The sequence below is a fragment of the Pipistrellus hanaki genome (genome assembly GCF_964339955.1).
Source record: "Pipistrellus hanaki genome assembly, chromosome: 3".
In the NCBI taxonomy this organism is placed as follows: domain Eukaryota; kingdom Metazoa; phylum Chordata; class Mammalia; order Chiroptera; family Vespertilionidae; genus Pipistrellus; species Pipistrellus hanaki.
The window spans coordinates 97066848-97081383 of record NC_140505.1 but is presented as its reverse complement, the minus strand read 5'-3'; the positions used below and the strand labels follow the sequence as shown (position 1 = coordinate 97081383).

The window sequence follows — 14536 nt, the reverse complement described above, 5'->3', positions numbered from 1 at the left end:
AATAAAGATAAAAATTATGAACAACAAATACGTAATTATCAAGTGAATCTAAAAACCAAGGAAATTTTTTTAAAAATCTGATGAACAATATTAACTGTTGAATATAATAGAATCAGAGGTATGGAAGGGGAGTGAACTGACGATTCTTGGGGAAAAGGGTAGAGGGGGATGTGGGAAGAGACTGAACATAAACTGTGCACCTATGGATGAGGACAATGGGGAGTGGGGAAAGGACAGAGGGTGGGGTGGGAACCTGGTGGAGGAGAGCAATGGTGGGGAGGGGAAAAAAGGAACATTTGTAATAATATGAACAATAAAAACTTATTAAAAAAATAAAAGAAAATACAAAAAAAAAAGAAGCAGCCAATTGATAATTCTCTAAAAAAAAAAAAATAAAATAAATAAAATAAACTGTTTGCTCCACATAAAACCACAGCACATTTACTAGTAAATAGTTATCCATTTTGCCTGGCTGGTGTAGCTCAATTGGTTGGGCTTCATCCTGTGTTGAACCTACTGAAAGATTGTAGGTTCAATTCCATAAATAGCTACCTGTATGTTTTGTTTTGTTTTTAATGTTTAAAAAGCTTCCTTTGGAATCTGAAAGGAATGATTCAAAACCTGGCAAAGATAACACAAAAAAAGAAAACTATAGACCAATATTTTTATGAATATAGATACAAAAATCCTAAAGAAAATACTACCAAATCAAATACAACAATACATTTAAAAAAAAAAAGATACCTCATGATCAAGTGGCATCCATTTCAGGGTCACAGGATGCTTCAGCATACACAAATCAATCAATGGAATAAACCACATTAACAAAACAACAGATAAAAATCCTCTGATCTTATCAATAGATGCAGAAAAAACATTTGATAAAATACAACATCCACTTATTATTAAAACACTCAATAAAGAAAAGTACCTCAACATAATAAAGGCCATGTATTACAAACCCTCAGCCAATATTATACTCATGGTAAAAAACTATAAGTTTTTCCTCTAAAATCAGGAACAAGACAAGGGTATCCACTCTCACCATCCTTACTCAACATAGTTCTGGAGGTCCTAAGCAGAGCAATAAGCAAAAGGAAGAAATAAAAGGCATTCAAATCAGAAAGGAAGAAGTAAAAGTATCACTTTTTGCAGATGACATGATTCTGTATATAGAATACCTTAAAGACTCCACCAAAAAACTATTAGAAATAGACAAATATAGTAAAGTTGCAGGATACAAAATCAATGTACAAAAATCCAGTGCCTTCCTGTATCTAACAACAAAACATCAGAAAAGGAAATGAAAAAAACAACAACACAATACCTTTTGCAATTGCAACCAAAAGAATAAAATACCTAGGAATAAACAAAGGATGTGAAAGACCAAATACCAAAAACTACAAAGCATTTTATTAAAAGAGATAAAAAAGACACAATAAAATGGAAAGATATTCTGTGTTCATGAATTGAAAGAATCAACATAGTTAAAATGGCCATATTACCCAAAGCAATATACAGATTTAATGCATCCCCATAAAAATCCCAGTGTCATTTTTTAAAGGCATAGAACAAAAACTCATCAGATTTGTATGAAGCAATGAAGCCAAAGGTATCACACTACCTGACTTCAAATTATACTGCAGATCTATGATAATTAAAAACACCATGATATTGGCAGAAAGACAGATCAATGAACAGAACTGAGAGCCCAGATATACAATCACATGTATATGGGCAGATAATTTTCGATAAAGAAGACAGAAACATACAATGGAGTAACAAAAGCCTCTTCAATAAATGGAGCTGGGAAAATTGAAAAGCCACATGCAAAAAATGAAACTAGATTATTTTGTCCCCATGTACAAAAATTAATTCAAACTCCATCAAAGACTAAATATAAGATCTAAAACAATAAATTACATAGAAGCAAACATAGGTACTAAACTTATTGACCATGGTCATAGAGAAGGTTTTGTGAACTTGACCCCAAAGCAAGGAAAGCAAAGGTAAAAATAAATGAATGGAAATGTCCTATCTAATAAAAGATAATATGCAAATTGACCATCACTCCAACACACAAGATGGCTGCCCCCATGTGGTCAAAGATGCCTGTCCCCATGTGGACACAAGATGGCCACCACAAGATGGCCAGCAGGGAAGGGCAGTTGGGAGGGACCAGGTCTGCAAGGGAGGGCAGTTGTGGGCAATCAGGTCAGCAGGGAGGGCAGTTAGGGGTGTCCAGGCCAGCAGAAAAGGGAAGTTGGGGATGACCAGGCCTGCAGGGAAGGGCAGTTTAGAGGGGCCAGACCAGCAGGGGAGAGTAGTTAGGGGTGATGAGGCTGGCAGGGAAGGGCAGTTAGGGGTGACTGGGCTTGCAGGGAAGGGCAATTGGGGAGGACACAGGCCTGCAGGGGAGGGCAGTTAGGAGTGACCAGACTGGCAGGGGAGGGCAGTTAGGGGTGAACAGGTTGGCAGGGGAGGGCAATCGGGCTGGCAGAGGAGCAGTTAGGCATCAATCAGGTTGGCAAGGGAGTGGTTAGGGGGTGATCAGGTTGGCAGGCAGAAGTGGTTAGGGGCAGTCAGGAAAGCAGGCAGTCCTGGATTGTGAGAGGGATGTCCGATTACCTGGGATCGGGCCTAAACAGGCAGTCGGACATCCCTTGAGGGGTCCCAAATTAGAAAGGGTGCAGGCTGGGCTGAGGGACACCCCCCCTGCATGAATTTAATGCACTGGGCCTCTAGTATAAACTAAAAGCTTCTGCACAGCAAAAGAAACTGACAACAAAACAAAGAGGCAGCTGACAGAATGGAAGATGATATTTGCAAACAAAAGCTCTGATAAAGGTTTGATATCCAGAATATGTAAAGAACTCATAAAATTTAACACGAAAGAATCCAATTAAAAGATGGATAGAGGACCTGAACAGACACTTCTCCCAAGAAGTCATGCAGATGGCCAATTCATATATGAAAAGATGTTCAATCTCATAGTAATTTGGGAAATGCAAATCACAACTACAATGAGATACCTTTCACACCTGTTAGAATGGCTATTATCAATAAGAAAAGTAATAGCAAGTGTTGGAGAGGTGGTGGAGAATGTAGACTGCTGTGGGAATGTAGACTGGTACAGCCACTATAGAAAACAGTGTGGCAATTCCTCAAAAAATCAATAACAAAATTACAATATGACCCAGCAATCCCTCTCTTGGGTATATACCCAAAAAAGTTGAAAACGTGTATTTGCAAAGACATGTGCACCTTTATGTTCACTGCAGTATTATTCATGATGGCTAAGACATGGAGACAATCAAAGTATCCTTCAATAGAGGACTGGGTAAAGAAGATGTGGTACATATATTACTTAGCCATAAGAGAGAATGAAATACTGCCATTTGCAACAACATGGATAGACCTTGAGAATATTATGCTAAGTGACATTAATCAGAAAAAAACTAAGAACCATATGATTTTACTCACATGTGGGATACAAAACTGAAACTTGTGGAAACAAACAGCAATGTGGTGATTGTCAGTGGGAAAGTGGTGAGGGGATCGAGAGTGAGAAGCCCTAATATATGGTGACAGAAGATAATTTTTTAAAATATATTTTATTGATTTTTTACAGAGAGGAAGGGAGAGGAATAGAGAGCTAGAAACATCAATGAGAGAGAAAATCAATCAGCTGCCTCCTGCACACCCCCTACCGGGATGGGCCTGCAACCAGTGTACAAGCCCTTGACCAGAATCGAACCTGGGACCTTTCAGTCCACAGACCAATGCTCTATCCACTGAGCCAAACCGGTTTTGGCAGACAGAAGATAATTTGACTTTGGGTGGTGGGCACATAGTGCAATGTACAGAACTTGTATAATAGAAGTGTACACAATAGGAGAGTGGGGGCATGAGTGGGGGGTAGTGGGGGATTGGAATGGGGGTTGAGGACAAATATGTGATACCTTAATCAATAAAGAAAAAAAAAGTGTACATTGGAAACCTATCTCATCTTATTAACCAATGTCACCCCAATAAATTTGCATTTTAAAATTAATTTAAAAATTTTAAATAATCTTACCTAATAAAAGAGAAACATGCAAATTAACCATCACTCTGCTATGCCCACAGCCAATCAGAGTGAGTATGCAAATCAACCCAACAAAGATGGGGGTTAATTTGCATATGCAGGTGCAGAGCAGAGTGAAGCCTGCTATGAGGGGAAGGGAGGCAGTGGAGGGAGTTACTGGAGAGGTGCTCCAGACAGAAGCCAGGACTTGCCAGATCTCAGGGAATGGAAAAGTGCCTGCTCCAGGGCAGCCAGCGAGCGGGGAAGTGCAGGCTCCCGGTAGGAGTGATGATGTGCCGGCTCCAGCTGCCCAGGAACAGGGACTTGCTGGCTCCAGGTGGCCCGGGAACGGGGATGTGCTGGCTCCCTGGAGGCAGCTGGGCGTGAAGTCAGGGGCCTATTCTTGCAGGAATATCTAGTATGTTTATAATACCTAATTTAATATCCTTGTTTACTACCTTTATTATATTTTAACTAGTAGCCCTGCACATGAGTCTATGCACCAGTAGTTCACTGCCACCTTCCAGTAGCTCTCTGCCCGCTGCCCCGCCCTCCTGTAGCTTCCCCTCAGTCCTACCTTCATAGCTTGCTGCCCTGCCCCCTCCTGTAGCTCTCTGCTTTTTGGAAACACATTAAAAAAACTCCCTCCATGTTAATTTTTCAGTACTGTGTTGGTTTATTTACCCACTGCCTCTCTCCCTCCCCCAACTCATACAAGGAAACATTTGTGGTTTTGTTGATGTTGTGATTTATTTACCATCTTAAAACATAGTAAACATTAGTAAAATGTATAGTACCAGGTGGGTACTAAACTTATCAGGGTGATCACTTCATAAGTTATGTAAATGTCTAATCACTATGTTGTACTCATGAAACTAACATAATATTGTTATGTTAGTTTTTTTAATGTCAACTGTAATTGATAAAGATATTTTTTAAAGTTATAGTAAACATGATTTTATGAGCAAAGTAAGAGACATCTCATGTGTTTTAATGTCTTTAACTGACATCATAACCTTAAAATGAATTCAAAAAAATGAATGTTGCCTATATTGTATTTTCCAAAAATTCCTCTCTGCACAAATTTTATCCCTTAGATCTAAATTCCTAAAATTTGGCTATTTTATTTCTCTAAGCTAGATACCTGGAAGCACTGTCTTGTTTCTTTGATTTTGAATATGCCTTTCAAATTTTAGTTAAGTAACATTTGTCAATTTCTAGTATATCTCTGGCTGTAATGCTACAGTATAAAACACTATAAACTTTAAAACACGTTGGTGGTGAATTTAGATTATTAGGTAAGACTTTATCACTATTATCAGGCAAATTTACTGTATTAATGAGAGTAAGTGACTTTAGCTTTCTGTGTGACAGTTTATTTGTCTATGAATGAAGCAGAACCATACTTGTTCCCTTTTTTGTACTTTATGGCTACATCTATATATGGTGACTTCCTCTGTAATTAATAGCATTTTTATAAATGTAAAAATGTTTGTATATATATTCTGCATACACAAGTAATAAAGTTACTATTTTAGCAAAGGGCTCCCCTCACCACCATAAAAATATGGAGACAAAATACCAACCTATGTGGTCATTACCTGTTTTATACTGGTGTTGGGATGCTCTTCCTGCCAACTCATGTACGGCAGAAAATCTACGTCTTCTTTGGCAATAAGTTCCAAAATATTTGGAGTATTAGGAAAAGGTGACTCATTACCATCCTATATTGAATCACAATTAGATAAAACAAAACAGCCATTATGAAATGAAATGATTGTTATACATCCTAAAGACCTGAGAGTGTTGGTTTGGAACATGTATAATTGTCAGACTGGATCCTATGTCCTGGGCCACAGCGAGAGAGGAAGAGGCAGAGAAGACAGATGTCCTTAGTTGAGTGGCTTTTCTCTTTCTCTTTTTTTTTTAAATTCTCACCTACGGATATTTTTCCATGGATTGTTATTTTTTATTTTTTTAGAGAGAGTGGAAGGGAGGGGGAGAGACACACAGAGAGAGAAACATCGATGTGAGAGAAACACATCGATTGGTTGCTGGGGATTAAGCCGGTAACCAAGGTATTTGCCCTTGACCAGGCCGATGCTCTATCCACTGAGTCAAACTGGCCAGGGTGAGTGGCTTTCCTCTTTACTAAACCTTTCCTAGGCTCAAGTGCTGAACTAAGTGCCTTATATTTATGGAGGAGAAAGGGCTTTTCAGAGAGAGGGTAGGGGAAGCCCAGGCCTTTTCTATTTTTTGAAGGTCTTAGATTAATAAAAAAAATGAGAAATGCCAAAAAAGTAACAAAATTGTAGTAAATCTTAAAAGTACACATGTAACTAATTGATAATTATATCATCAATAATAATAAAAGTAAAATATGCTAATTAGACCAGACAGCTGACAGACTGTCTGGACGTCCTTCTGGATGAAGCCTGGGCTGTGAGGGCCAAGGCAAGCCGGCACAGCTGTCAGGGCTGAGCCCCTGGCATGAATTTTGTGCAACGAGTCTCTAGTTAACAACAGTAAAATATGCATCTCATTTAGAGAGGTTACCATGAGTCCTCACATTGAGGCCCTGGCTTGATAACCCTCTACCTCTCTTCTCCCTATTTGTCACAGGCCCAGGACATGGATATTGTCAGTGACAGACTAAGAGTAATTTTGTTAATATGTATACACAAAGAAAATAACCATGAATTAACAACAATACGTACCCTTTTCTCAATCGCCACAAAGCTTGTAAACTCTGTTATGAGAGAGTTTTCTTTACTGAGTTGAATAATGAGAGATTTTAAGATTTGCTTCTTCATCTATAATAGAATAAAATAAGTGCAAAATGTCCTGTTTTATTTTTCATTAAGTGAGTATTAATTAATCTAAAAGACCTTTTCTATAAAAAGCAAATCATACCCTAACTAGAATTTCAAACTAAATATTGAGTCAATAGCCCTATCTAAATATCTCAAGTTGGTGACTAAACGTTCTCTACTCGACTGAGCAGCCAAGTCATAGAAGGAATAATTCTACTTATAAAGCCCTTTGTAGATTACAAAGAACTCTCACTCTGGAGTGTGCTGAGATTCTGAAATCTTTTATATACTGTCTGTGCCTCCTGTTTTCTACATAAGACTCTCCAGCAAGGACTCGTGGAGTGACTTGCTCAGGACTGTCTGTGGCAGAGCTGGTCAGTGACCCCAGAGATAAGAGGGATGTAAGCAAAACAAAGCTCAAGGCTGCTCATGGAAGGGCAGTAAAGGAGAGCAGTGAAGGCACAGGCCACTTATCACAAGCTGTAATTGCTTGCAAGGAAACCTGGCCCCTGTGTGGCATACTGGTACTCCCTTTTGGGGATGGCACTGAGTCCTAATGCTCTTAACCTCATTTAAGATCAGAACTTGGAGGGGCCAACAGGGCCATGATGGTGGGCTCGCTGAGAGGGATCCCCAGCCAGGGGCCTCATCAGCTCAGCCAGGAGGGAGCAAGGCAGCTTTGTCTCTGCTGTGTGTCCTTAGGCAGGTCGGTCACCCCTCTTGCACCTGGTTCTTCATCAGGAAGAGGGGAATACGACCATCACACTTGAGAACTCCAGTGATAGACACCCTTGAAGCCTTCTTCCGGCCTTCCTGATGGGTACAATTACCAAAGAGTTCTCAGGAAGTTACAGAGCACCCTGACCCCAGACCTGACAATGCATGCCCCCAATACTGTGTGCACCTCCATCCAGCTAGCCTCGCTCTCCACGTCCATGGATAAGTCAATTTCTAAAGAGCCAGCCATGAACAAAACAATGGTTTTCGCTATGAAAAGAGCAAACCTCATGATTCGTTTCATTTTCGTGGAGAATGCCATCTTCATAATCTCTAATCAGAGCTCGTGCTGTCAGCTTGTGAATCATCTGTTTAAGCAGCAAAGGAGAAAGAATTCAAATGTCATATATATTTTTAAAATCCTCATTCTAAGGATATGTTCACCAACTTGGGAGAAAGAGAGAGAGAAAGAGGGTGAGTGGCATTGATGTAAGAGAGAAACATCGATTGGTTTCCTCCCGTACACATCCCAACCAGAGATGGAACCCAGAACCGAGGAATGTGCCCTGACCCAGAATTGAACCACAAGCAACCTTTTTGGTGTATGGAATAGCACTCTAACCACCAAACAATGGGCACCTGGCCACGGCTCATTTGCCTTTAATCCAAAGGTAGAAAAAACTAACATAGCCTCAATAAATAATGTTTTATTTAGGCTACTACTGTTATTTACTATTTTAAAATAACATAGATAGTCCAGTTGTACTTAACTTTTACTGAATCATGGACATCTATGAGAAGCTCCCTAAAAGTCTTTCATGCGTAAAATTCCAAACTTAGTTATTCATGTCCATATGGACACATCTAAAATCAAGAACCCCAGGTGAAGAACTGCTACATCAGAAACTGACAGGAAGTGTCCGCTTTGTACTGAAATGTCAACATAGAAAAACAGCAACAACAAAGGAAACACACTGAGCATTCTATGAAAATGTAAAATTATTATTAGCTTTCAAGCACTGGGTCCACAGTTTAAGTTTGGAATCTTACAGTTCCAGTTGTCTTCTGTAGCTCAGTAGTTGAAACTATTGCAGAAAATTCTTTCTCTTGAATCAATGCACACAGAGTTGCCTGAAACAGAAAAAGGAAATTCCTTCTTAGCTTGTTTTGGGTTTGGGTTTGTGAATCCTCACTGGGGGTATTTCTTCCATAGATTTTTAGAGAGAGTGGAAGGGAGGGAGAGAGAGAAACATGAATGTGAGGGACATGTGGGTTGGGTGCCTCCCACACATGCCCCGACCAGGGCCAAGGATTGAGCCCGCAACCCAAGTAGGTGCCCCTGACCAAAATCAACCCAAGACCCTTCAGTCTGCAGGCCGACGCTCTAACCATTGAGAAAACTGGCTAGGGCTCTACTCCACAGTATTTTGGTCAGTGATTTCCTCTCTCCTTCCAAGGGAAATTAAAAGCCTCTCTAGGGCCCTGGTTAACTATCAGAAAGAGAAAATTTGTCAGCATATTTTGATTTAGGGGAGAAAGAAAGGGGTAAAAACAGAAAAATTACTAGCAAAATACATTGCTCTTCCACAGTAAAACAAATTGTGTGCCTCTTTACCTGAGTACAATGCGGAATGAAGCTGTAGACCAGGAGCCGGTCACTGTGGAATAAGGCTTGCACCTGGGCCGGGCCCTGCAGAGGCTCAGGTGCATCAGGACTGAGCTGCTGCCACTTCACGGAGATCGAGTGGCAGCTCGGGGATCGTGACCGAATCATCTGGTCTTCTATCTATTTGTAAAAGAAGAATTATTTCTCTTTCAATGCTGTATCCAGAAAATAGTTCCTGAACACTTAAACTTTACATTCTATTCTTTGAGACCTATAGCTCTTCCCTCCTCCTTCCTGCTGGAGGATACTTTCCAAAAAGATTTTTAAGTAGAATTTTTAATAACAGCATTAACACATAATTTAAATCTACATAACAGCCTAAAATTATTGCATTAGGCCGAAACCGGTGTGGCTCAGTGGATAGAGCGTCGGCCTGCGGACTACAGGGTCCCAGGTTCGATTCCGGTCAAGGGCATGTACCTTGGTTGCGGGCACATCCCAGTAGGAGGTGTGCAGGAGGCAGCTGATCCATGTTTCTAACTCTCTACCTCTTTCCCTTCCTCTTTGTGAAAAATCAATAAAATATATATATATATTTTTTTTTTAAAAAGAAAAAAAAATATTGCATTAGTTAATTACTAATATATAGCTCCAGCTTAGATTCCAGTTATAAAAATTAATCCTACAAAGACTTGGGCAGACAATCCTCCAAAAAAGAGACATAAATGGCTGATAAGCATGTCCAACATCATGAGTCATTAGGGAAATGCATGTCAAAACCTCAGTGAGATACAACTGCACACCCATTAGCATGGTTATTATAAAAACAAAAAATGGAAAAAGAGGATTGACCAAAATATAGAAAAATTGGAGTCCTGGTACATTGCTGGTGATGTAAAATGGTGTAGCCACTGTGTGAAAATGGTGTGGCAATTCCTAAAAAAACTAAATATAAAATTACCATATGATTCAGCAATTCTACTTCTGGGTACATACCTAAAATAATTGAAATAATTAAACCATACTTGTGTACTAATACTCATAGCAGCATGGTTCACAATAGCTGAAGGTGAAAATAACCCAAATGTTTACTGACAAATGGATAAACAAAATGTGATAGATATAGACAATGAATATTATTCAGCCATTAAAAGGGAAGAAAATTCTGACACATCCTAGAACATGGATGAATCTTGAGGACATTATGTCCAATGAAATAAGCCAGGCACGAAAGGACAAATACAGTATGATTCCAATTATATGAGGTATCTAAAATAGTCAACTTTGTAGAGACTGATAGTACAAGGGTGGTTGCCAGGGGCTGGGGAGGAAGAATCAGAAGTTATTATTTTTTGTTTGTTTTTTAATGTTTTTATTGATTTGAGAGAGAGGGGAAGAAAGAGGTACAGAGAGATAGAAACATCGATTGGTTGCCTTCTACACACCCGCTATTGGGGGTTGAGCCTACAACCCAGGCATGTGCCCTGGCTGGGAAACCAACTGGTGACCTTTTGACTCATGATCAACGCTCAGTCTCTGAGCCACACCAACCGGCAGCAGTTGTTTTATGGGGACAGAGTTCTGTTTGGGAAGATGAAAAAGTTCTGGAGATGGATAGTGGTGATAGTCGCAAAACATTGTGAATATACTTAAATCACTGAACTGTACACTTAAATATGGTTAAAATGGTAAATTTTATGTATCTTTTACCACAATACAAATTAATTTAGGCACTCTCCCTGCCGGGAGCATGCCCACACCTCTCCCCTCTGTTCCACTTCTCCACCCAAGGCAAGTTTCCTTTACTCTTTCTCCTAAGCTCCGTGGCTCTTCTTTTGCCTCTGTGGCTTGTTTCCTGAGCCCAGTTTTTCTGCCACTCACTTCTACCTCTGCGACCTTCTAAATAAACTTTATCTTATAGTTTAAAAAATTTTAATTTTATCAAAACATGTTTAATACTTCACTTTAAAAAGTTAATCTAGGACACTCTACAGAGCAGAAATCAAACTATTAGCTAGGGGAATAACCCTATTTTGCTCCTACTATTCTCCTGCCAGGTGGAAGATCAGTGGTCACCAAGGATGGGGTGCACACCTCAATGTCTCTGCCTCTTTCCAGCTCCCATTTCCATGAATGAAAACACAGTTTACTGTCAATAGATCTGTGCAAAGATAACATTTCCACAAGTAAACGTAAGACTAGAAATAAGATGTTTGAGAAACGTACCTGTTTTTTCCAACTATGTTTGGATTTTGTGTTAAAATATTCAAACAGTCCAGCACCATACTGGGACAGAGTCCTTAAGAGATGACGATTTGCTGTAGAACTAATCACAATTCACAGGTATTATTTGAAAAACAAAATTGGAAACATTTTAGAAGTTCATGTAGTTAAAAAGGTCAACACAGTTCAAAACTCAAAAGAAGACATTATATGCAGAATAATTTACTCTTCTTTAGCCAAGGTTCAGGAGATAAAATAGATGGCAGACAGTGTGAAATATGGAAAACTTAAGCCCCCACACATCAGAGGGCTTATTTCTCTCTTACAACAGAATAAAAGCAAAAATTCTTCACTTGATTTACTGAAGGAGGGAGCAGATGATTTTGAAAACCCCCCAAAAGGTACCAGAATACTGACAAAGATCAACCTACTTTCAAGGAGTGTCAAAGCTACCTGAATTGGTTTCAAAGGCCCAGAACTGGCAAAAGTGTCAATCATGTCTCCATCTTGAAATTTGATCCACATCTAGATAGCAAAGCTATAAAGAAGTGACTCTCTTTCTAGCACAGATAATCTGACATTTACATGACAACGTCCTATTAAATTTCTCTCAATAATAATTCTACACCTATGAAGAATGATTTTCTTATAGTTTCCTCCTGAAATATTAAAGAAATGATCAATAACTTTTCAGAAAAAGAGCTTAAGAAAGTTCTCTCTGAAACATGTTTTAGGCTATGATAACGATCAGATTTGTCTTCAGCCCTCAAAATTAACTGGTGGTGATTACAACACTGATTAGAAAATCCTTCAGCTGGAGTTTATCTGTATTTTATAAATTCCATCAGTTAATGAGGCTACTTGGAACCTTTCCTGTGGGTGGACTCTGAGATAACGTGTTACTATGGCAGGCAGGAGGGTCTCTACGCCTGGAGAACTCACAGCATCTTGCTGGAGTTTTTGAACACAAGTGGGTATGTATAAAATGAGGCAGAAACATTTAGAAAGATCCTAAAAACTAGAAAGTCAGTAACAATTCCAGCTGCCTCAGTTTGGGTCTTGTCAACCAGCACAAAGTCACCCCCTCACAACCCTTTTCTTTCATTCCTGGCACTTAGGACCCCACCTCCTCTTGAGGTTCTGGATTGCTATCTGTCTGTACGTATCCCACACACAGTACTGCAGCCTGTGCCGAGCAGGGTCTGTCCCATGACAGACCCTCAGCAAAGACATTGTGCTTTCTGCACTGAGGGTCTGAACCCGACCACAGCACAGGGGCTCAACACACAGTTTGGGGAGCAGGCAGGTATTGCTGGGACCAGGCAGATGAAATAGGGTGCTGACTAAGGCAGGAAGAAGACACCTCCCTGTGGCAGACACCCAGTGGCCGACAGGTGTAAGTTATTCAGGTAAAGCCCTGCTAGAACAATTCCTAGAGGAGTTCGTTATGGTTGCACACATTTCCTAGTTGGAATGTGATGCCCTGTTGGGCCTCAGATGACAGAGAACAGGACTAGGAGCTGGGACTGAGGAAGGGCAGAGAGAAGAGCCCTCTGTGCAGGCAAGAAGGGCCATCCAGGGGCATTGAGGGCCCCGATCACTGCAGAAGCTCAGGGGCCTAGGAGCACAGTGCGGGGAAGGGTAGACGTGGTGACCGCTTGCCAGGATGGTGACTGCAGGGGGAGAGCACAGGGAGGTGCAGGTCAGGCATGTTCCGTGCAAACACCAGTCCAGCCCCTTAGTTTGGTGTTTTCCTTGTATTTACACCATATTCCCAGTTCAACCAGGAAAGCTACCATATTTTCCGGCGTATAAGACGACTTTTGAAACGGAAAAAAAAAAGTCAACCGAAAATCGGGGGTCGTCTTATATGCCGAGCATATCCCGAAAAACGTCTCGATATGCCGCTAAACGAATTTTCCAACTCGATCCCGAAAATCGTCTGGATATTCACAAAAGGAGGAAACATGCGTGCGCCACAATTGGATGTTTTGTGTAACTTTGTCATAAAAGCCTGGAATGATATTACTGAAGAAACAGTAATCAGGTCTTTCAAGAAGTGTGGCATATCAAATTCTTTGGACGGTATGGAGGATGACTTCTTGTGGCAAGATGAAGGGGAAGCCGAAGCTGAAGCCACACCATCTATTCGGAATTTGATCCATGTGATGACTGTCTTATAAATGTACCACAAGAGGTCATTGATGAACTTATGATGTCAGAAGAAGAACATGATGAGGATTTTGAAGGATTTTAAGCTCACAATGCTCCTCTGCCTAGAAAAACCTCTTATCATCCCAGTCAGTCACAAACAAGCGTTTTCTGCAAGTTCTTCATGTAATTTTCTTTCCAGATGATGCCATCATTGTTAATGTTCTCTTTTGGATTTCTTGTTTCTCGGTCAAGTTCATGGCATTGCCATTTGTGAAGAGACCTTCCATTTATCGTATCAATGTATGGTATATTACGGTATGTTCGAAAAATGTCATTCATTAAAAATTTAATTTAAAAAAGAACTGGTGTTGCCTGGGAAGTGGGGGGTAGTCTTATACAGCGAATATAGGCCTAAACCTATGTTTTAACTGTAAAATTAGGGGGTCGTCTTATATGCCGGAAAATACGGAACTAATGGAAGGGGGTTAATTCCAACACTCAGGTTTAGCCTTCCCAGAGATTCTCTGTACAGCTCAGGGTTTGACAAGGCAACCCTCACAGAAAGCTCACCAGTGAGGTGTCGTGAGGAGCAGGGCAGCTAGGTGGGGCCTCTGAGGCAGCAGCCCCCCTCAACCCCTGTCAGAAACTGCCATGGGCTTCTCAATAAGTTGGAAATTTGGATTTTTATGCAAAATAACACTAACATTGATGTGGGGCTTGCCATGGGCCAGTCCAGTCTAAGTGCTTTCTATATGTGAGTTCATTTACCTTAATAAAAAAAAATGGTGTTTGCATCAATCTCACCATCTCACCATCTCTCATCATCTCACCATCAATTCTCTCTCAACAATCAATACCTTAATTGTATAGAGATTAAGCAAGTTGCACAAGGTCACAGCTAATTAGTGGCTGGCTTGGGGTGAGACCCAGGTAGTCTGGCTCACAGCCCAGAGCTCC

At 40.4% G+C, this 14536-nt stretch overlaps 1 protein-coding gene across 3 annotated transcripts in view; it reads right to left on the bottom strand.

Moving 5' to 3' along the window:
* The window catches only part of PARP4 (poly(ADP-ribose) polymerase family member 4), a 99579-nt gene that overhangs the window by 13713 nt on the left and 71330 nt on the right, over positions 1-14536 (bottom strand). For all 3 annotated transcript variants that reach the window (XM_084878520.1, XM_084878522.1, XM_084878521.1), the window contains exons 25-30: positions 11429-11528; positions 9212-9382; positions 8647-8727; positions 7884-7964; positions 6784-6879; positions 5668-5790 (exon numbers count right to left, since the gene is read on the bottom strand). In XM_084878520.1, the coding sequence (XP_084734646.1) occupies positions 5668-5790; positions 6784-6879; positions 7884-7964; positions 8647-8727; positions 9212-9382; positions 11429-11528 (652 nt within the window). The remainder of the gene's footprint in view (positions 1-5667; positions 5791-6783; positions 6880-7883; positions 7965-8646; positions 8728-9211; positions 9383-11428; positions 11529-14536) is intronic.